The sequence below is a fragment of the Echinops telfairi genome, unplaced genomic scaffold (genome assembly GCF_000313985.2).
Source record: "Echinops telfairi isolate 266 unplaced genomic scaffold, ASM31398v2 ScPeMD7_7468;HRSCAF=8506_0, whole genome shotgun sequence".
Lineage (NCBI taxonomy): Eukaryota > Metazoa > Chordata > Mammalia > Afrosoricida > Tenrecidae > Echinops > Echinops telfairi.
This window is the reverse complement of record NW_022111369.1, coordinates 9,768,203-9,789,150: the sequence shown is the minus strand read 5'-3', so window position 1 is coordinate 9,789,150 and position 20,948 is coordinate 9,768,203. Positions and strand designations below refer to the sequence as shown.

The following is a 20,948-nucleotide window of genomic DNA, read 5'->3' as shown; positions in this document are numbered from 1 at the left end:
AAAAAGGATACTCTTGTGCCATAACAAAAAGATTTTTCAGTCAAGGAGGATGTAAGGTTTTTAACAAAACTCAAATGGACATCTTTTCAAATAAGTGAAGCTGCGCAGTAAGTGTATGGTAATGGTGACCCACAGAAAACAGCAGCGTTCAGAGGGATCAAGCATTTGATGGAATGTTGGCAAGATCTCAAAGAGGAGCCAAGACAGGGAAGCCCATCAACCTCAGTTAATGAAGACACGGGGGCTGACACCCATTATCTGGTGGAAGAAGACCACAGAATTACCAACGATGGGATGGCTATGGAATTGGGGTCTCACTTGGTTTGACATTTGCAATCTTAAACCTACGTCTTTGCCTCAGCAAGCCTTTCGTTCCATATGTTCCAAAAACATTTGTATGAAGTCTTTGACACATGATCAAAGCTAATTAAAGTTATTGTATAGAATAAATCAGAATCAAAGACTAGTTTTGAATTGACCATGAAATCTAGAGAACAAGGTCCAATAAAAACTTTGGCTTTCACTGTACCTTCTCTGCCCTGCCCCCATCCCTGCCCAGAACCCTTATTCCACTTGTTTGTTTTCTGTATAGGTTCATATCTCCTGGGTTTCATATACTGAAACTAAGAGAAACATGATACAACTTCAAAAGGGTGACCTCCAATGACATAACACATCTGAGATACGCCCTAAAATGAACAAGCCAAAACAAAACAGAATGTCCATCACAGGGTGGCCGGAATAATACGTATCTTAACACAGCACATAGGGCATTGATGTAGCAAGACCATGTTTGAGCAAGACCTCCCACCAACAGTTCAACCATCTTGGTACAACTGGCTTCTGCGTCCTCAGACCCAGGTGTTTTCCGACTTAAATCCTCAGGTTACAAGTGTGCACGAGGCAGAGTCCGGTTCAGTGGTACAGTGGGTGGAGGGAGGGAGTAAAGGGAGACAATGTCAAGGAGTCCAGAAAGCAAAAGAATGTTTGGAAACTTATTGTGGTAGCAATTGTACAAGTCTGCTTGATGTGATTGAACTATGGATTGGTAAAATATATGTATTAACTCACAATTAACAGTAGTTTTTTTAAAACTGAAAAGAAAGTGTATCTTCTCGACAAGTTAAGTTCAAGGCAGTTCAGAGGTATGGTGACTGTTTTATGGAATTCCAAAGGGTCATCTAGATTGATTTTCTCTAAGGACACAAGATGATCACAGGAGATTATAAGGAAAAGGTTTAAGAAAATTGAAAATCACATGGGTTATAAAAAGGACAGGAAATATGGGCCAAACACATAGATCTTATCCTGTCTGGCAAATTTTGTTCCCCAAACTCAAAGAACCCTAAAATGAACCCAATGTAAGTGTCTCTCAGATGTCAAAACTGCATTGCTGGGAGTTCTTCAGGGGAGGGTGTGAGAGACGGAAACCCCCCTTCAGAATGGGGCAGACCTAGACCGTGGATCTGTGGACAAATAGAAGCTTCACATTTTGAAATTTGTGTTTAATGAAGGAGTTTGCTATTTTGTAGCAACACTCTTTAAAATGTTATGCATTTCACAATCCTCTATGAGAGGAAAAAGGATCCCTGGTGATGTGGTGGATTGTATGGTGGACTGCAAGACCAGTCATCGGAGCCCATCGGCCACTCTGAGAGAGAAGGATGTGTTTTTCTGCTCTGTAAATATTGCAGCCTCAAAACCGCAAAGGTGGCCATTCTACTCTGTCCTATAGGGGCACTGTGAGTTACAACTGAGTCGACGGAAGTTTTTTGTTTGTTTGTTTGTTTGTTTGTTGGGGGGGGAGGAAAAATGTTCCACCAATGTTCCTAAGAAGATCCACGGCAAAGGAGTAATTGGAATTGTGGAGATTACCTCATGAGCAGCTGCCCTAGCAGATAGATGATCAGATTTTGGTCCAAACATCTATGTTCATGTTTAAAAAAAAAAAAGGATATGTAAGATGGAATTAACAATATAAAGATCTGGGAACTGGTGTGCAGGAACGATCATTTCTCACTCCTTACGTTGAATGGGGAGTACATGGAAGTCTTGCTCACACTCTGTCCTTCACTCACTCTTCTCATGTGATAAGATTGTCTAGGTTTGGAGAACTGTAAAGGAGATTGCTGAATGAAAACTGCATAGCTCTATTTTCTTTTGTGTTGTTAACTCCCTGAGGGAAGTAGGTCATTTTCTTTCCTCCCTTTGGGTGATAGATTTTGTTCGAGGGAGTTCCCACAAGGGAAAATTGGAAGTGGTCTCAAGCTGCTTGTGAATGGGTGTGGAATCCATCAGTGTCTGATGTCCAGGGTTAGACCATCCACTGGCCAGATGCGGGAGACCGGATTCTCTTCCCAGACAATGCTCTTTCCTCAAAAACAACATCCATTTGTCGGCGGAGCTCTGCATATTGCTATGAAGCTAAATAGGTTTCAGCAGAGTTTCCGGACTAAGACAAGCTAGGAAGAAAGACCTGGTGATCTCATTCTGAAGATCCAACAGTGAAAACCCAACAGATCACAAGGATTCAATCTGCGACACATCCCGGGGTGGTGGCAAAGCAAACAGCCTTTCTTGGTCACCACGAGTCAGGGCCAAGTCAACAGCAGCTAATACGAGCTCCAATGTTCACGTTACCTCATCAATCTGTCCTCTGACTTTCTCTCGCATTGTATTTCTAAAAATGCCTGAATTCGGGTGAGGAAAAGGGTATAATTGACTGGTTCCTGCCTCAAGCTGTTTCTCTATAATAAAGGTTTCTTCTTCTTGAAAGTCTGGGCTCAAAGGAGAAGCCAGGGTGATGCGTCACTTCTCAGAGCATCTCACTGAGCTCAGTGGAAAACAAAAATTACCCCCATATGACTGTCACAACCTAAAAATATATTTTAACTAGGAAGTATAAATGTTCTCAATTTGAAGACATGCATAACTCTTTAAAAATACACTAAGTGACTGATTAAAATGATGTGGGAACTATTTCAGCAATGCTTGAAGCATCTTCCATTGTGATTTTAGTTATGGGACTGTTTATAGTTCATTAAACTTCCTATGCAAGTTGAGGCGCTGAATTCTATTCTATTCTATCCCGGAGTGATTGTATTGCACATTCCCAGCATGTTAACATCGCCACTATAACACCATGGACTTTTACAATCGTGCCATTCTCATGATGCGTGAGTACCATTTAGCAACCACCTCTGACATATCTGAGTGGAGCGAGCCGCATGCAGATGTCTTTCCTAGGAACCGGACTCGGTCACTCAAGGACAGGTAACTTGGTTTATCTCTGTACATGAAGACGCCCTGGAGCTCTTTGCTCCACAGTGAAACAAACCAGTATTCTAATCACACTAGCATCTCTACTGGGGGAAGGCTAGGGGAAGTACATAACCATCTTCTAGTATTTTTAAGAAGTTTGTGTAGAACCCTTGCCCTCAGATGTTCTAGAAAGTAAAGATTAATAGGTGAAAATCACAAGCTGAAATGGTGTAGTTAAATGAAAAAAGCACTTTCTACCAATTGTGGCTCTCTTGTCATGAAATAAGCTGCCTTCAGCAATTGTAAATTGACGTGGGTCATCTCTTCATGATGTGGTCAAAGAATTTCTTCCCATTCGGCTTCCAAGCCTGATCAGGTCGGCATGAATGCTGAGAACCACTGATAACATGAACGTTTTTCACATAAGCAAAACACAAGAAAATCCAGATTCCATTTTTTTTGGAGAGAAAAATTTAATATATTTTATCTTATTATACATCCTTCCTAAATTACAAAGTCAATAGCTGCAAATATATTCTGCTACAAAGCTTTCTGTAAGAAATATCTCTATAAGAAAATACATCTCATTAGCATTTCCTGTAAATAAATTACTTCAAATAATAATTTTGAAGGAGTGAACAAACATAAGGAAAATAGTGCAGAGAAGATTATAAAGATCATTGCAGTATAGGAAATGTTTGATTGAAATGGCCTGTGTTTGTGTCTCTTCAGTTTAGAGAAACCTGTTTGTATAAAGTTGAGCTTGGGGGAAGATCAGCTTACTTTTTTCTTTTTTTTTTAAGTAGACATGTGTTGGAAACACAATTTTAATCATCCTAGTAAATGTGTGTGGGGAACTGAAATTCTTCATATATATTCAGACTCAGTTTCAATTTCTATTATGAGAACTGGAACTTTGCATAGCAGATAAAATTAAGGAAGAGAATTAACAAGTGAATTCTGGTCTATCAAAATAAACAAATAAACATAGGGTCGAAAAGAACAACTACAAGATAACCTTGTTGTCACTTATGCGCTAGACAAAATATTTAAAACTGAATAATGTAAAAAATCATAATAAAAATAGTTTCAAGGCACTGTGGTTTCTATAGATTAATGATATGCAGATGTTACAAATTATTTCATTTCTATTTTTGAATCTCAATGAAGGCGGAAGATAGAAATGGTATCTTTGGCAATAACATGGCTGTTGCTCAGAGAGTGGTGCAGGCCAAGAAGCTTCGGGCACACAATAGAATGTGTATGCACTACGTTAACCATGAAGTCCACTTCATGAGGCCTCTTCATGGTCAGATGATTTCAGTATGGCAAAGATGCAAAATAAATATTTTGAAGACAAAACTGGCAAGCAATCTCATATTGAGCTAAACCTGTATTGTAAATATTGTGACAGCAAATCTCATAGAAAACTTCCAACTGGATGATGTAGAATTTGATTGTGTTTCCTACCTAAAATCAACATTCTGTCAGACCTGATTCCAGGAAAAATGTTTGTTCTACTTTCTTGCAGGACAGATATGTCTCAAGTCTTTTTTATCAGTTTTACTGCTAAATCTGTAAGCTTAAATATATTTGCCAGTCTAGTTATATCAAAATGTTGGGAATACCAAAGCTTAAAAAACAAACAAGAGCAAATTTATTAGCTTTTTTCCTACTCATATTTTGGAGATCTTGAAATTTGTATCCATCTGTGAAAATTCTGTGTCCATTCATGCATTGCAGTTCACAAGTAAGGGTTTACTTTGGTAACTAAAGTATACTCAGGGTAAGAATTGCATACCATCAAGAGAGAAGCAACATCGATTTTTTTGAAGTTGACTATCTTTGTCTAATTATTCCAGTTTTTATTGATTTTGAGATGCCCTGACAGTGTCGTGGGTTACAATTGGACTGCTAATGGCAAGGTTAGCAGTTCAGACTCAGCATCCACCCCAAGGGGTAAAATGAAACATTCTATTCCCATAAAGATTTCTAGTCTTGGAAACACATGGGGACAGTTCTACTCTGTCCTATAGGGTCTCCATGAGTCAAATCGGGTCTCTATGAGTCAATATCAGTGATGCTTTATTAATTAGAGATTTAAATGATTTTAATGTAAATAAACCATTTGAGGCAAAAACGTTTTTGTGGGCTCATATCTATATCTTCACATAGAGATATACAAACACATATATGTAAGATTTGCCATTATTTTGAAATTATTCAGAGAATATTGGAGAATAGAAACTGCTGTCTTTCCTCACTATGCCCCCCCCTTGCCTATCAAGGCCTTTCAACACAGTAGAAATAATATTCTAAATTAAAATGTGATTCTTCATTGCTAATGAACTCTGCTCTATGCTTTTATATGATGTTCACCACGTATTTTCTCACTTTAAAGCCTATAATATTCCAAGGTATACTGCAAAAATATTTTGTTAAAACTATAACTTTGAATAGAAATATGGCTTTTAGGTTACTTTCATAGGCAATCAGCGGCCTGAAGGAAATCTATCTTTCAGCACCACCTAAGTGACTGGAAAGTCACACGGTTGTCCTCAGGAATCCCACTGTGTGCTGGGGGAAAAAAAGCATTTCCACAAATGTGTACATTATTTACATCAACAAGTTGCATAATGGAAACACACTGCATTTGTCATCCATTCTCAATCACTCGGTTCTCTCTTTCTGTAACCTGTCTTCTTCCCACAGGCCTAAGCCTGCACATTTGATGAGTTCCGGCCCTTATTTTGCACCCTGCTATCATGCATTCCACACACAAATCCACAGTCGGCTGGCTGCGCCCCCGCGGGGGATCAGATTTTCTGACACACGTGCAGCCTGGCTTTGGAAGCGTAGGTGGCGTCTTTCCACACTTTGCAGGCGAGGCCCTTCGCACAGTCGCACCGCTGGAAAATCTCCAGGCCATGCGAGCCCTTCTTGCGCTGTTTGGTACAGACTTCCCCCTGATGGAGAACTGGCTTGCAGATCTTGGTCCAGAAGTGACGGGCACAGCAAAACCCTTCGATGCAGTCTGTAGATCGCAGACAGGGGTCTCCCTCATGCCCTAGAGAGAAGGTGCCAAGAGGTATGAACACGCCATTCTAGAAAGAATTCAATTTTACCACCAGAAGCACTTAAAATAGCTCTTAACATATATTCCATGGCTTTACCGTTTGTTATGGAAATGTCTTTGATTTATAATGGCTGATCTTCCTTGGGGCTAGGTCACGGGTCATTTGAAGCCTTGAAATGATCAATGCCAGCTAACATTGGACACTTCACCAGGGGCAGCAGTTCCAGCCATCACGTTAAAATAAACCCAACCAAACTCACAGCCATGGAGTCAATCCTCACTCATAGAGACACCCTGTGGACTTCCAAGACGGTGGCTATTGACACGAGTAGAAAGCTCAGTCTTTCTCCAACAGAGCTGCTGGTGGTTTCAAACTGCCGACCATGTGGATTGCAGGCCACGTGTAACACTGCACCACCAGAGCTCCTGGCAATCTCATGAAGGGTGACTTCATTAAATGCTTAAGCAAATACTGTAGGCTCATTATTAAGCTGATAATTTTGTAGGACCCTCAAATAATGTTATAAATATACAAATGGCCGTTGGCAGATAAAAAGATTTCATATCCCTGCTCTAATCCATTACATTTACTACTGGATTTATTTCCATCCTTTGGGCTGGACTCTAACATTTAACGAAGAGCTAGTACTATGGTTTCAATTTTTGCTTCATTTAGTCCTGGTCTATCTTTGAGATCAGGAAATCTGGGGGTGCTGCTGGGTAAGGCTGGGAATTTTAGATCAGGAGATCTGGGGGTGCTGCTGGGTAAGGCTGGGACTTTTACATCAGGAGATCTGGGGGTGCTGCTGGGTAAGGCTGGGACTTTTAGGTCAGGAGATCTGGGCTGCTGCTGGGTAAGGCTGGGAGCAGGAGGAAGAGGTGACTATCTGCTCCCTGTAACGATATGCAGCCTGTGCCACTGCTGGGTCATTATCCGTCCAAATCAACTCAACGGTGGCAGGGGGGGCCTTTCGTACATTCTCCTAAGCATTACTTCTTCCTACCAGGTGAGTGAAGCAGAAATAAAAACAATTGCTTTCAAATTAATTCATTCGATACCTTCTTGGATGGTCTAAGAAAAGCTCTGATTCAAGGACAAGGATGAAATTATCAGGGAGTCCTAAGACAACTATGTACCAGTAGGAATCCCTGGGGGGTACAGATGGTTATAACTTTAGCTTCCAAAGGAAAAGCTGGAGTTTCCAGTCCACCCAGAGGCACAGCAGAAGAAAGATTTGGAGATCTGCTCTGTAACAGCCACAGAAAATGCTGGTGAGCAGAATTCTACACTGCCACACATTTGGTTATTCATAGTCAGAATTGACTCAAAGCACTGCTTCAGCATCATAATAAAACATCAGCACAAAACAAGCAGCAGCAATGATTGTGCTCATAGGTCATAAGTTGGTCTGCAAGGTTACCTGTTGAGATAGTTAAGGTTTATTGTGCCAACCTGGCCGATAAACACATGTGAGATTAATTAAAGGGTGGAGAGATAAATGGCTCAGTGAGCCTGGCCTTCCTAGTTCTCAGAGCTCTTATTTTCTGATGGTCAGAACAGGATGCAGCTGCCTTAGCCAGTTCCCTGCTTCAGCTGGCAAGGCTCACTTCCTGCAAGACCTACCCAAGGAGAAGCCACATGAACCTACCCCAATGCAGCCCTGGGTGCTGGAGCAGCCATAAAGAAACCCCTGCCAGCGCTGAGATGCTTACACGCTCACTGATTGGGCTTTCCTCCTGCAGTCAGCATCATTGCATGTCTTTTGTGAGATGGAGGAGGACTTTGTAGATTGGTGTCGGACATATGGGCTAATGTTGGGCTTACGGGCTTGGACAACACTGGGTTGGGATGCTTTCTTGATGTGCACTTACTGTTTATATAAAACTCTCTCTTATATACATATGAGTTTCTGTGGATTTGTTTCTCTGCTCTCCCCAGACTAACACACCTGTTAACCTAGATATAAATAACCACATTGTATTTTCTGGACTTAGCTCACTTGCCATTCTATGTAAGAATTTTTATCCCGTTTGTCATCATAAAATTACACGTAAAAATGAATAAATTGGAATTAGTAAGTTTGGAACTGTACTGTGACATGGATATCAGTTAGAATAAAGACATATACTACTATAATAATAAACACATATGAAATTGGTGGGATTCAAGTGGGAAAGTTGAGGGGAAAGAACTTAGAATTTCAAGGAGGATCATTGAATAGGAATTATTTGTCAAATTCTAATGAGCACTATTCACCTGATGGTGACCAGAATCTAGTCTAGACCAGAATAATACGTCAGCTATTTATGGAAACTTGTTCTGCATGACATGCCAATGTGTATGGGAATGATACTGTGTTCAAATAAGTGGGAGAGATCTTTTTTTGTTTGATGCTGAACTTCTCAGTGCCTTTCATATACCGAGGATGATGATACATTTCCAAAATGGAGAGGTGTATTGTGATAAAATTTGCAGGACACTTTCGTTCACAGAACCATTCTACGTAAGAAATGTTTTTCCTGTGTGTCATCATAAAATTGCACATAAAGAGCAGTGCTCTACAGAATACACATGGAAGAGACTTCCTTTAAAGAGAGGCCCAGTCTGGAAGCCAAATAATGTCGTGGTTTTAATATTTTTATACCAGGAAAGGAATTGTGTGGCCACATATAATTGCACTAGAAACCAATTATTTGGTGGATGGTATGATCTGTTTGTTTGATAAAGTAAAATTTCTGAATCTGTAAAGAAGAGAACTAATGGGAGGGGAAAAGAGGAGCTGGTACCAAGGGTTCAGTAGAAAGTAAATGTCTAGAAAGTAATGATGGCAACATGAGTAGAACTATGCTTGATACAATTGATGTCTGAATTGTTATAAGAGTTGTAAGCGCTCCCAATAAAATGATCTTTTCATAAAATAAAAAAGAAGAGAAATGGCCTAAATAATGAAGTGATCCAACCATATGACAGCACTTCCCACCTCAATTTTCACAATGTTTCATGGGTGATTATGTGAGAGCCATGCTAGTGTATCCACGCAAGCAAATTGTATTGTCTTTAAGAGTGCTTCAATTCTCCTGAGTTACATTTCCTCATAATCTAAGACCTTTAAGAAACCCCTGACAGGAGGAAAGTCAAGGGAAATAGAGGAAAGAGCTGGGAGGCAAAGGGCATTTATAGAAGTCTAGATAAAGACATGTACATATGCAAATATATTTATATATGAGGATGGGGAAATAGCTCTATGTGCATATATTTATAGGTTAAGTATTAAGGTAGCAGAAGGACATTGGGCCTCCACTCAAGTACTCCCTCAATGCAAGAATACTTTCTTCTATTAAATTGGCATTCTATGATGCTCACCTTCCCGACACAACCGCTGAAGACAAAGCTGTTGAATAAGCAAATGTGGCAAAGAAAGCTGATGGTGCCTGGCTATCAAAAGATATAGCATCTGGGGTCTTAAAAGCTTGAAGGTAAACAAGCGGCCATCTAGCTCAAAAGCAACAAAGCCCACATGGAAGAAGCACACTAGCCTGTGTGATCATGAGGAGCCTAAGGGATCAGTTATCAGGCATCAAAGAACAAAAAATCACACCATTGTGTGCTCACCTCCATGATACAATTTATGAAGACAAATGGGTGCATAGGCAAATATGGCGAAGAAAGCTGATGGTGCCCAGCTATCAAAAGATATAGTGTCTGGGGTCTTAAAGGCTTGAAGGTAAATAAGCAGCCATCTAGCTCAGAAGCAACAAAGCCCACATGGAAGAAGCACACCAGCCTGTGCAATCACAAGGTGTCGAAGGGATCAGGTATCAGGCATCATCAGAACTTACCATAGTGAATGAGGGGGGGAGTGCGGAGTGAAGACCCAAACCCCATTTGTATGCCACTGGAGATCCCCTTGCAGAGGGGTTTCGGGGAGGAGACAAGGCAGCCAGGGTGCGATGTATCAACGATGAAAAATACAACTTTCCTCTAATTCCTAAATGCTTCCTCCCTGCCCCCACTGTCATGATCCGAATTCTACCTTGCAAGTCTGGCTAGACCAGAGGATATGCACTGATACAGATGGGAGCTGGAGACACAAGAATCTGGGGTGGATGATCCCTTTGGGACCAGTGGTGTGAGTGGCAATACTGGGAGCATGGAGGGGGAGTGGGTTGGAAAAGGGGAACCAATTATAGGGATCTGTATGTGACCTCCTCCCTGGGTGACAGACATCAGAGGAGTGGGTGAGGGGAGACGTCAGACAGGGAAAGATATGACAAAATAATAATTTATAAATTATCAAGGGTTCATGAAGGAGGGATGAGAGGGGAAGGAGAGGAAAAATGAGGAGCTGATGCCAGGGCCTTAAGTGGAGAGCAGATGTTTTGGGAATGATGAGAGCAATGAATGTGCAAATGTTTACAAAGTTGATGTATGTATGGATTAAAAAAATGTATGCATGTACGATTAAAAAAAAGGAACCCCTAGCATTCTCAAAAATAAGTCAAATAGTAAATTTACCTAAAATCATTAATAAACTCATCTAAAATCTTGCCATTGAAGCACCTTCTTTGTGATTTTATTTCTAAAATCAGTGGGGTGAATTCTGTAGATACATGTCTTTTATTAAAACAAGGAAAAACATAAGCCTTAGAGCTACAGATAGGCCTACCTTTGATGTGTGACATCTTGGAATGTGGTCTTCCGAGATTCTGCCATCCCAAGTCATGGTTTGAGTAGTGACCTTGGTTTCTATCTCGGTGTCGAGTGCCATCCAGAGCGGGTATGTGCGCAGTTAAGATGCTCTCAGTCACTGGGATGCAGATGCCTGGAGGTAATCACAGAACCAGTTAGAAGAATTACATTCTATGAAGTCTGGGATCTATTCAAGTAGTGCGCTGCTGGGAGGCATGAAGTCATTTATTTATTCTCTCATTTGCTCATCCAGTCATTTGTTGGTGCCTCTACTCCTTTATTGATTTGTTGGGATTGAGTACAACGTAGCTTAACTTTGGAAGCAGCTTGTTTGATGTGGACCTTGACTCTGCCTAGACCAAGTGCCCTTGGATAAAAAAAGAGGAATGAAAACAAAACCACGTTTCCTGGGTTACTGGAAACATATCAGCAGTACTAAGACATGGGGGGGCGGGAATACTACATTAATTGTAAAACAACAAAAACCCTATGGAATACGCAATTCTACTCGAGCACACATAGGGTCACCGTGAATCCGAACAGACTCGATGACCATTGTTTTTGTTCATTCTTCTTTATAAATGATCGGATCAGACCAGAGATTTAGCCTCAGGATCCACACTCTCCTGATCAGTGAGCCTTGCAATACTAGTTGCGACTGTAAACGTCTCTAATGTGAAATCCTTGTTCATCTACTTCACGTCAAAGGAATTTCCAGTAAGACTAAGCACGGGGCAAAGAACACACGTGAAAAAATATGAGCTTGCTTATTTCATCTCGTGTAACTGAGTATATATTTCTGACTTTTTCTGCGATGAGGTAATGCTTTTATCATATTTTGTCTGTCGCCTTTCCTTGTGTTTGCTACTGCCTGCTTGTAAATCCTTTGTGTTTGAGGGAGGCTATGCTTATGTATAGACTGTGCAACAGCAAATCAGTCCCTTTTTCGGAAGGATCCATTACCACATAACTGCGAGAGTGTGAATTTAATGGCTAAGTGAAACTCAAAGAGCCACTCACAGCTGCCTTCCCAAATTGCCACATAGTCTTTCTTTAGTTCCTTTGCATGTTTGTTTGTTTGTTTTTAATGTATTTAATGGAATAAATGTGTTTAATAGATTCAATGTGTTTTACATCAAAATATATTTTAATATATTTAACAGAATAAAAAATGCTTATCTCTATGTAGGCAACACTTCAACAATGGTAGCACTGTGTTTTCGCTGTTGTTATGTGCCATTGAGTTGATTATGATTCACAATGACCCCATCTAGCAGAGTAGATTTGTGCCCATTGGTCTTCCTCTGCTGTACTCTTTATAGGAGCAGATTTCTCCTTTAGAATGGCTGTGGTTCTAACTGCCCATCTTTCAGTTAGCAGCCAAGCACTGAACCACTAAACCACCAAAACCATAAAATATAAAGGGGACCAAAGCTCAGGGGAGGTAATCCAGGCGAATTTACATGTGCCCAAACCATCATCTAACTCAGCTAGTCATAAAAGCCTTCTTATGTTTCAGGTGTCTGTATTGCCTAATGTGCAATACAGAGCTACATGAAAATGTAGATGTCTCTCTTCCCATGCAGGCGATCTGGGCTAGATTTTCAGTCAATGCTTCTCATGCACAATCACAACACAATGATCTGAGGAGAGTTGCCTGCTTCTATGATGCCAAGCAAATTTCAGCAAAACTTCTGGACTAAAGCAATCTAGGGAGGCCCAGATAACTATTTCCAAAACCCAGCCAAGGAAAACCCTGCAGTTCCCATGGTACGATCGCACATGGTGCATGGCATTGCTATGCGTTGAGACCAACTCCGTAGCAGCTAAAAATAATAACCTGAAAAGAAAGAGGTCCAACAATATATAGGGAGATCTTTTACCATTATTGCAACGGGTACCAGGGCAACACATGCCATCTCTATGGCAGCGCTTCTTTTTCCTCCTACACACCATGCAGGCTGACGATCCCTGGTGAGGACTGTGGCAATACCGCCCGACTTCACATTCCTTATCACTGCTGCAAGGGTAGGCCTGTAATACAATGGAACAATGGTAACACGCATGAAAAATTACTATAGAAAATACATGAAACATCTAACCTATTACCGCCCTCTGGAAGCACAATATGCTAGTATATCCTATAGAGTTCTTACATAGGGAATGCTACCTTTAGATTAAAATCTTGTATGTTTTGATTGTTGATGGTGACAGATATCAAGAAAAGATTGTCACTATTCATATATTTTCATCGACACAACATTGAAGTTAGGATGTTGTATTTGTGTTGATTGTAGAACCTTTGCAAGTGGCGTTGGGGACTCAGAATCCAATTTGATGATTGTATTGCTAATGATTTAAGTGCAAACACAACAGTGATCCTACCCACTACTTTTATCTGCCAAATGAGGATGAGGGAAAGGTAAAACAAAATAGTGGGTAGGTTTGATCATTTAAACCTACCCAGCAACTCCCCTGGAGGAAAACTTAGCTTACTTAAAGAAGATAGCTGGGCACATCCTGTAGGTTAAGTGTTACTCTGTCATGCGGAGTCCCTGGGAGTGGGAATTGATTCAGTAGTAGCCAACAACAAGAAGTCCATGCAAGCATGTTTCAGCGTGACTTCTCAAAATTGCTGCTTACGAAAGAGAAGGACTACTTTCAGGATGGTTTAAGTCAATGACATGTTTGGCACAAAGGAACCTTCATTCCAAACATGATAACAAGCAGGCGTAGGCATCTGAGTGGCTGGGAAGATATTCATCTCAGTTGTAAAGTACGTTCTCAGAAAGCAGAAAAGAGAACAAACAGACAGAGAAATCACACCCCTAGAAGCTCCTGCAAGAACATGGGTAGTCCAGTGGGCAGAATGGGAGTTGGGCTTAATTCTCCAGCCAGGCACTTCCCATGCAGCCACCACCTCGGATGGAAGGCTGTGTGTTACTGTGATGTTGGATACTTTTCTAGGTGCTGAGCTACTTTCAGAATAGACCGGGAGAACGTTCTGCGAGGATCTGGTCTGCAATTTCCGCGGAGCTGGTACCTGGCCAACACTGTGCATTGATCTCCTGCATTGTACTGTCCGAGGACAACTCCAACATTGTCACGCATATACCTTGCTTCTGGGAAATTATTGGAACATTGAAAATGTCCTTGTTCTTAGAGACTAAGAGTTCAGAAATCACAGTGTCACACCAAACATTTAATGTACACAGAGGTTGGGGTACTCTGAATGCAAAAGGGGCCCTGGTGGTAGAGTGGCAATGCTTTGGGTTGTGATCAACAAGGTCTGTAGTTCTAAAGCACCAGCTGCTCTGGGGGAGAAAGGCGGGGCTATCTACTTCCATTAACAGTTACAGTCTTGGAATCTTGCAGAGACAGTTCTACCCTGCCCTGTAGGGTGGCTATGAGTCAGCATCGATTCAATGGCAGCAAATTTGGTTTGTGTTTTTGGAAACAAGACATCTTTGCAAGATTTTTTCCCCTTGCTGACTTTTTTCGGTTGACTTCTTTTCTGATTTTCAGAGTAGTATTTTTTTTTAATTAAAAGATAAACACATAAGTACATTATCTGTCATCATTTTGAAGAGGTGCAAATGATGTGACTATAAAATCATGAGATATCATTTCTGTGATTCAAACAACATGTGTAATCTAACTTCCATATTTCTGAAATCAGAGTAGATGATTTCACTCTGGGCATGGTTATTCCTCTTCCCTTACCTCTTTCTGGCTCTCTCTCATTCAATTTCTTTTCTCCTCTTGTCTATTCACTGCATATTCAAGCACACTCAGACCGCATGTGCTTTTCATTTAGACCTGGGGGCCCTCAATTAAAAAGAAGAAATAAATATGATGTTGATGTATGAATCTGAAAACTTTAAATGTTGTTCTTTGTGGGTAAATTGTACTTTTAGCATCATTGTCGTTTACTACTTAACTCCCAAATAATTATGTTGCAAAACCACTAACTTCAAATTCTAAGTGCTTTGAGTGATTGCACATTGGCAATATTGGTTGTCTACGTTGTATGTGGAAGAAGCTAAAGTTATAAAATGAGAAGGTACAGTCTGCAACTCCAATAGCAGGTGTAAGAGAATCAGAATGAGGCTGAATTCGGGTATGAGGACATTTTTCAAGACTCCAGGATTGATGAAAACAAAACCAACACTACTACCCGCCTTACCACATGCTTTTCCCCCCAAGCATTTTATCCTCGTCAGAGTTAAACTCATTAATTTTAATTGAAATACAATTCACATGTTTCTGATTCATTTACATTTATTTAACCAAATTGTTTTGCAAGAAATATTTGATGTCTTACAAAGTATTACAAGTTCTTCAAAAATAGGACAAGTTCTTTGAATGGAAATAAACACGTGACACCTAAAACATCATGTGCTGTTTACAGCTCAAACAACAAATAGACAAGGGATTCTGGAGATGGACTAATTAATACTTGGCCCTATCCATAAAAGTAGGGTTTACTGGAGAAATCAAGTTGTTTGCTAAAAGTCGTAGCTTATTTCTGCAGACTCGTGTGGGAGGTGTCTCTGCCCCTTTTCAGTTGATGCAAGTGGAAACCATTGGATACTGAGGCATTACAAGGAGCAGTACGCCCAGGGACCCATTGAATAGGACTACAAATTCACACGATTCAGCTTTTGCTTTTGTTTGTTTTTGCTTTTTAAAGACCTCAATTGTTTTAAAACTGAAGTATCTACTGGTTCAAATATAATCTCCAATGTGAGGCATAGCATGCCGCTTCCAAAAGAGCACATCCTTTCAAAACCTATGGGCTGCAGTTCTACGCTGCCGCACCTGAGGTCACCTGAGTCAGATGTGCCTGGAGGGGAACTCAAAACAAGTTTTATGCTGCACTGTAATTTTTAATGAATTTAAACAAGAAATGGTAACCACTGAGAAAGAATGCATCTAAAAATGAAGAAAGAAAGAAAACAGTGGCAGTAGAAAGATACACTTGGATTTGGAGTGGCTACCTAGCACTGTTTTCTCTTGGCCGCTGACTTAAAGGCTAACGCTTTGCCCCACTCCCTGATAGTGCAGAAGAAAAGGCCTGTGGTCTGCTTCCAGTAAGAATACATCCCAGAGAATCCTCTGGGGGCTCTTCTACTCTGTCACACACTGGGGTCCCTATGGTTCAGAATCAACTGATGGCAACGAACAACTACAATGCTTGATATGCTGAACTGGGATGAGTCAGAATCCCAGAATATAAATACTAGCATGGATTCTTTGAAGATTCAAAAAATAAATTTATTCTCGAAATGCAGTGCTATATTAAAGAATTTCTTAATATAAGCCTATGGAACTCCTGGCTTTAATGTACAATCTTGATATATGAATAAATTCAGGAAGGGATTACATAAGTTGATTGCAAGCAGGTTTCAGAGAAAGTGAGTGCTATTTAGTTGCATGCTTTACCTTCAGAAACCAATACCCACCACTGCTTTACTCAGCAATAAAGCTTCTCTTAGCATACCACTAGCAAGAAAACATAAAATATGAGGCAATGTGGAGGTGAGCCATTAATAGCAATCATCGTGTTGACGTGATGTCAGCAATAATACCGAACATGTTGTTTTCAGGGAAGAGTTTTGTAAAAAGATATTTTCAATGGAGTTTGAGTATTCTGTAGTTTGCCCTTGAGACGATGGTTTCTACGTTAATTCCTTTAGTTTGCCTAACACTATCACGGCAGGGGAGGGAGGGAAGGAGGGAGAAAAAGAGAGAGAGGGAGATCAGAGTAGTCAAGAAGAACCTGGATGAAATATGAGTAATTGCTCTACCAGTAAGAAGAAGGCTCAGAGGACTGGTAGTCTCTAACCACAGTGCCATTCAGAAATGTGCACAGAAAAAATCTTTAGCTTTCCTGGGTCTCGGCAGTTTATGACGGTGTTCATCATCAGCAGAGTCTGAGTTCAGGTAATTTGCTCTAAGATTTCATTTAATAACAACAAAAGAAACAGGATACTATCCAGGTACTTCTTTAACAGGTGCATAAGCAGACGTTTATTTCTTTTACTTGCCATAACATTATTGATGGTGGGTATTTACAGCACTTTATTCTTTTAGATTGTAGGTAAACAGGGGAGGGGGGAAATATAGTTTCCAGTGAGTCCATTCCAATTCATGATGACGCCCTGTGTGTTGGAGTAGAATGTACTCCCATGTGATTTCCAATGGCTAATTCTTGGGAACTAGATAACATAGCCTAGTTTTCCCCGAGGCAGCTCTGGGTGAACTTCAATCACCAACCTTCTGGTAAACACTCATTTCTTTAAACAGGTGCTCCGCTCAGTCAAACTAGAGACTCCTTCCTTGCTTCCAGAGGGACAGGGAGAGTGTGTGTGAGCCTGGGAACCAATAAAAAGAACAAGGGGGGAACTTAATACACCTGTAGGCTACGAAACGGTGACATTATTCCATCAGAGATTACACTGCATGGCCATGCAGGGATGCTCAACTTCACTCAGCCTCAGGCACAATCTGGAGACAGATTCATCTGAGAACACCTAAGAATAGTTGAGAAGTCTTGGTCCAGCTGTAGTTAAAGTGCTCGACTGCTCACAAACAGGCCAGCAGTTTGAAGCACCATCTGCTTCGCAGGAGCGGGATGGGGCAGTCGGCTTCTGTACAGATCGACAGCCTTGGGAACCATGTGGAGCCCTTCTCCCCGGGCCTAGAGGGCCTCTGTGAATTGGAATCAAGTGGATGGCAGTGGATTTTTTGTTTCAGATTGAAGATGATTGTTCATAAATTACAGTTTCTGAGACCCGTCAATGGTCAGGCTGAAAAAAGCAAACAATGTGTCCCTTATTGGCCTAAAAATAGAGTGTTTTCCACAAATAGCAGCGCTCGATGTCACAGCAGCGTGACATGAACTGAAAAAGGAGTGAACACATTGAAGCAGCTTGACGAGAAAGTCGACCAGAAATGAGAACTTCCTGTGAGCATGAACGCCCCTGCAGACCCTTTCCTCTGAGCTCACTTAGAACCGTTATTTGAAAGCCTAGCAATGAAGTCAAGACAGGCTAAGTAATTTTGACAACTAGGAGGGTTTGTTAAGCCAAGGCAATGACTGTGTTCTCAATGGGTTCTCTAGCCTTAGCATACGGTGTTTGAACAAAGGACATTTAAAAAAATCATGTTATTGGGGCTTATACAACTCCTATCGTAATCCATACATTGATTGATTCAGGCATGTTTGTACATATGTTGCCTTCATTCTTTTCTAAACATCTACTTTCTATTGAGCTTTGGGTATCAGCTCTTCCCCCCCGCTTCCCCCACCCTCATAACCCCCTGATAGACTGTACATTGTTATTATTTTCATCCCTCACACAGACCGCTGTCACCCTTCCCCCATGTTTTCTGTTGTTCTTCCCTCCGCAGAGGGGTGTATGGTTATGTGTCAGTGATCAGTTCCCCCCTTCTCCCTTCCTCTCCTCTACTAAGGACATTTACCAGTGAAACTTGAATGCACACCAAGGTAAAGTGTTTGAATGGTTGCCTGCATGCTGAATTTAGGAATAAGAGAAGTACATTTGGCCACTATTTGTTTCTAGAAGCCTCCAAATGGAGGCATATTTTGCTGCAGCTGGTGCAAAGCATACTGGCAGAAAACACAGGTCTGTAAACCACACTTTCTCATTCTCATTCTTGACAACATTTTATGTCTGCATCAGAGCTATAAGCAAAAGCCGATCGTGTAACCTATGATAATTAAATCATGCCCTTGTGAACAAAGTAAAACAAAATGCAGTTAGTGCAAACCATTTGAGCTAATAAAGCCTCTCTTTCTCTTTTTAATTATTTTCTAAACTACCAGGAGAAAAGGCCTATTAAGTCAAGATTTACATTTAGGGTTGCATTGTTCTTATTGTTCAATTAGTGCTCATCACTGAAAGCCTGGGGATCATCAAATGCAACAAAGATTCCGTAGAGCAACGACAGGAGAAAACGTGTGACAGGTATCTCGATCAGCTGTTCAGGAGTTAAACGTTCTTTTTACTCCCGGGTTTTCAAAATAATGACATTGTTCCTGCTTAATGATGGGAAGTAGGAAAACAATTATAGAGAGAGAGAAGAGAAAGATCACAAAGTGTGCATGTGGGGTGGCCACCCATCCGGATTCTTGCAAGACTGTCCTAGTTCTCTCGTTGCTGTTCTAATCGGGACAATGCCTCATGCCCTCAAGCAGTGCTTGTGAAATTTCGGAAGTTTACTGGAGCCAGGAAAACATCATCAGCTGGGCAGGCAGAAGAAAGCCTGCAGGGACAAGCCAGCTGTGGGGAGGAAAACACTTGGGGGGAGTTGATGGATGGAGGTAGCAGCAAGGGTTGGGGACTGAATTGTATGGGGGTCTCAAACGCAGTAAAGTTAGCTTCACTAACCTTCTTAGAGAAAAGATCAATTTCCTTCAGCTTGACATTCTACATGGGAGACCTGTAGTGCCACAAAGGTCCAAGCAAAGCTGCCTTTAGAGTGGTCATTTCCAATCACACATTGAAATGGCCCCTGTGGAAGGTGAGGGGACCTGCAACTCAATTTGGCTCTGTGTTGTATGCTAATGTGCTCCAGGATGTGCAATCCAATCTCTTCCATTCTCCCCAATTACTTCAATCAATGGCTTTGAATTGGGGTGCTGGAGAAGAATATTGCAAGTACCATGAACTGCTAACAGGACAGACCAATCTGTGTTGGAAGAAGTAAGGTCAGAATGCTCTTTAGAAGCAAGGATGGCAAGGTACCGTCTTACATACGTTGGACATATTATCGGGGAGACCAGTCCCGGGAGAAGGTCATCATGTCTGGTAAAGTGGAGGGGCAGCAAAAGAGTGGAAGGCCCTCGTCGTCTAGCTGGATCGGCACAGGGGCTGCATCAGTGGCCTCAAGTTTCGTAAGGCTTATGCCGACGGGGCAGGAGCACGCAGTGTGCTGTTTTGTTGTGCATAGGGTCGCCGTGGGCTGGAGCCAACTTGAGAGCACTTAATAGCAACAACATAATTACCTCAAGAGGCTAGGCGTGCATATTTGAGGATTTGTAAACATAAGCCTACAAGGATTGAGCTATAGTAAAGTTCAGGGGGAAGTTCAGCTACGTATGCATGTTCAGCTAGATAGGTAGCCACAGTAAGTGTGGTATCAAATAGATTGAGACTTAAAACGAGATTAATGGCCCACAAATGTTCTGTTTGATTACTCTTAAAATAATTGTGAGAGACATACCTAATCTTACATATTTGATATCCACATTTGTCAGCATGCCTTTGTCATATTAATCGTTGCTATGAGTCAGAATCAACTCTACAGCAGGGAATTTGATTTTTGTCTTATTTTTCAATCTCCACACTTTTGGGTGTTCGGACAGAACTTTCCTGTGGATCCAAGTGTCAGCTTCAGATGATGACAGATCAGACAAGAAAATAAAATATCCTCGTAGCTTTCAAATGCCTAACCGTTAAGCATGCCTTTGTTAAAACCAATATTTGAAATTCCACCTTAGTTAATCGTTCAAAAGGTTTCTGTCTAATGCAGAATATTAAGATTTGGAATATGTAGCATTTTACCTTTTGTCCCCTGGCTTTCAATAAAATGGTATTACATAATACTTTAAACACAGGCATATTGCCAGGTAATTTTGAGACAACATCTCACATGGAAATAAAAATCTGAAAATTGATTTCCTTAAAACAATCCATGTTGTTCACCCCATTAAAATATTTAAATGTGCTCTACAAGTATTCCATTTAACGAGTAAGGTGCTTAGATATTTGACTTTTCATAGAAAAGTCAGAGTCAATATAATTTCTACTAATACTCTTTGGATCATAATGTACAAATGAAAGATTTTTTTTCAGTGTTCCATGAACTTTTCCAGAGTATTCAGAAATTTTC

At 40.9% G+C, this 20,948-nt stretch overlaps 1 protein-coding gene across 1 annotated transcript in view; it reads right to left on the bottom strand.

Annotated features, from left to right (window-relative positions):
- Window positions 1-3,792: 3,792 nt before the first annotated feature.
- DKK2 (dickkopf WNT signaling pathway inhibitor 2) overlaps window positions 3,793-20,948 on the bottom strand; it is a 121,576-nt gene continuing 104,420 nt past the window's right edge. The window contains exons 2-4 of the mRNA XM_004703298.2: window positions 12,911-13,061; window positions 11,005-11,160; window positions 3,793-6,328 (exon numbers count right to left, since the gene is read on the bottom strand). Of these exons, the coding sequence (XP_004703355.1) occupies window positions 6,078-6,328; window positions 11,005-11,160; window positions 12,911-13,061 (558 nt within the window). The 3' untranslated portion in view covers window positions 3,793-6,077. The remainder of the gene's footprint in view (window positions 6,329-11,004; window positions 11,161-12,910; window positions 13,062-20,948) is intronic.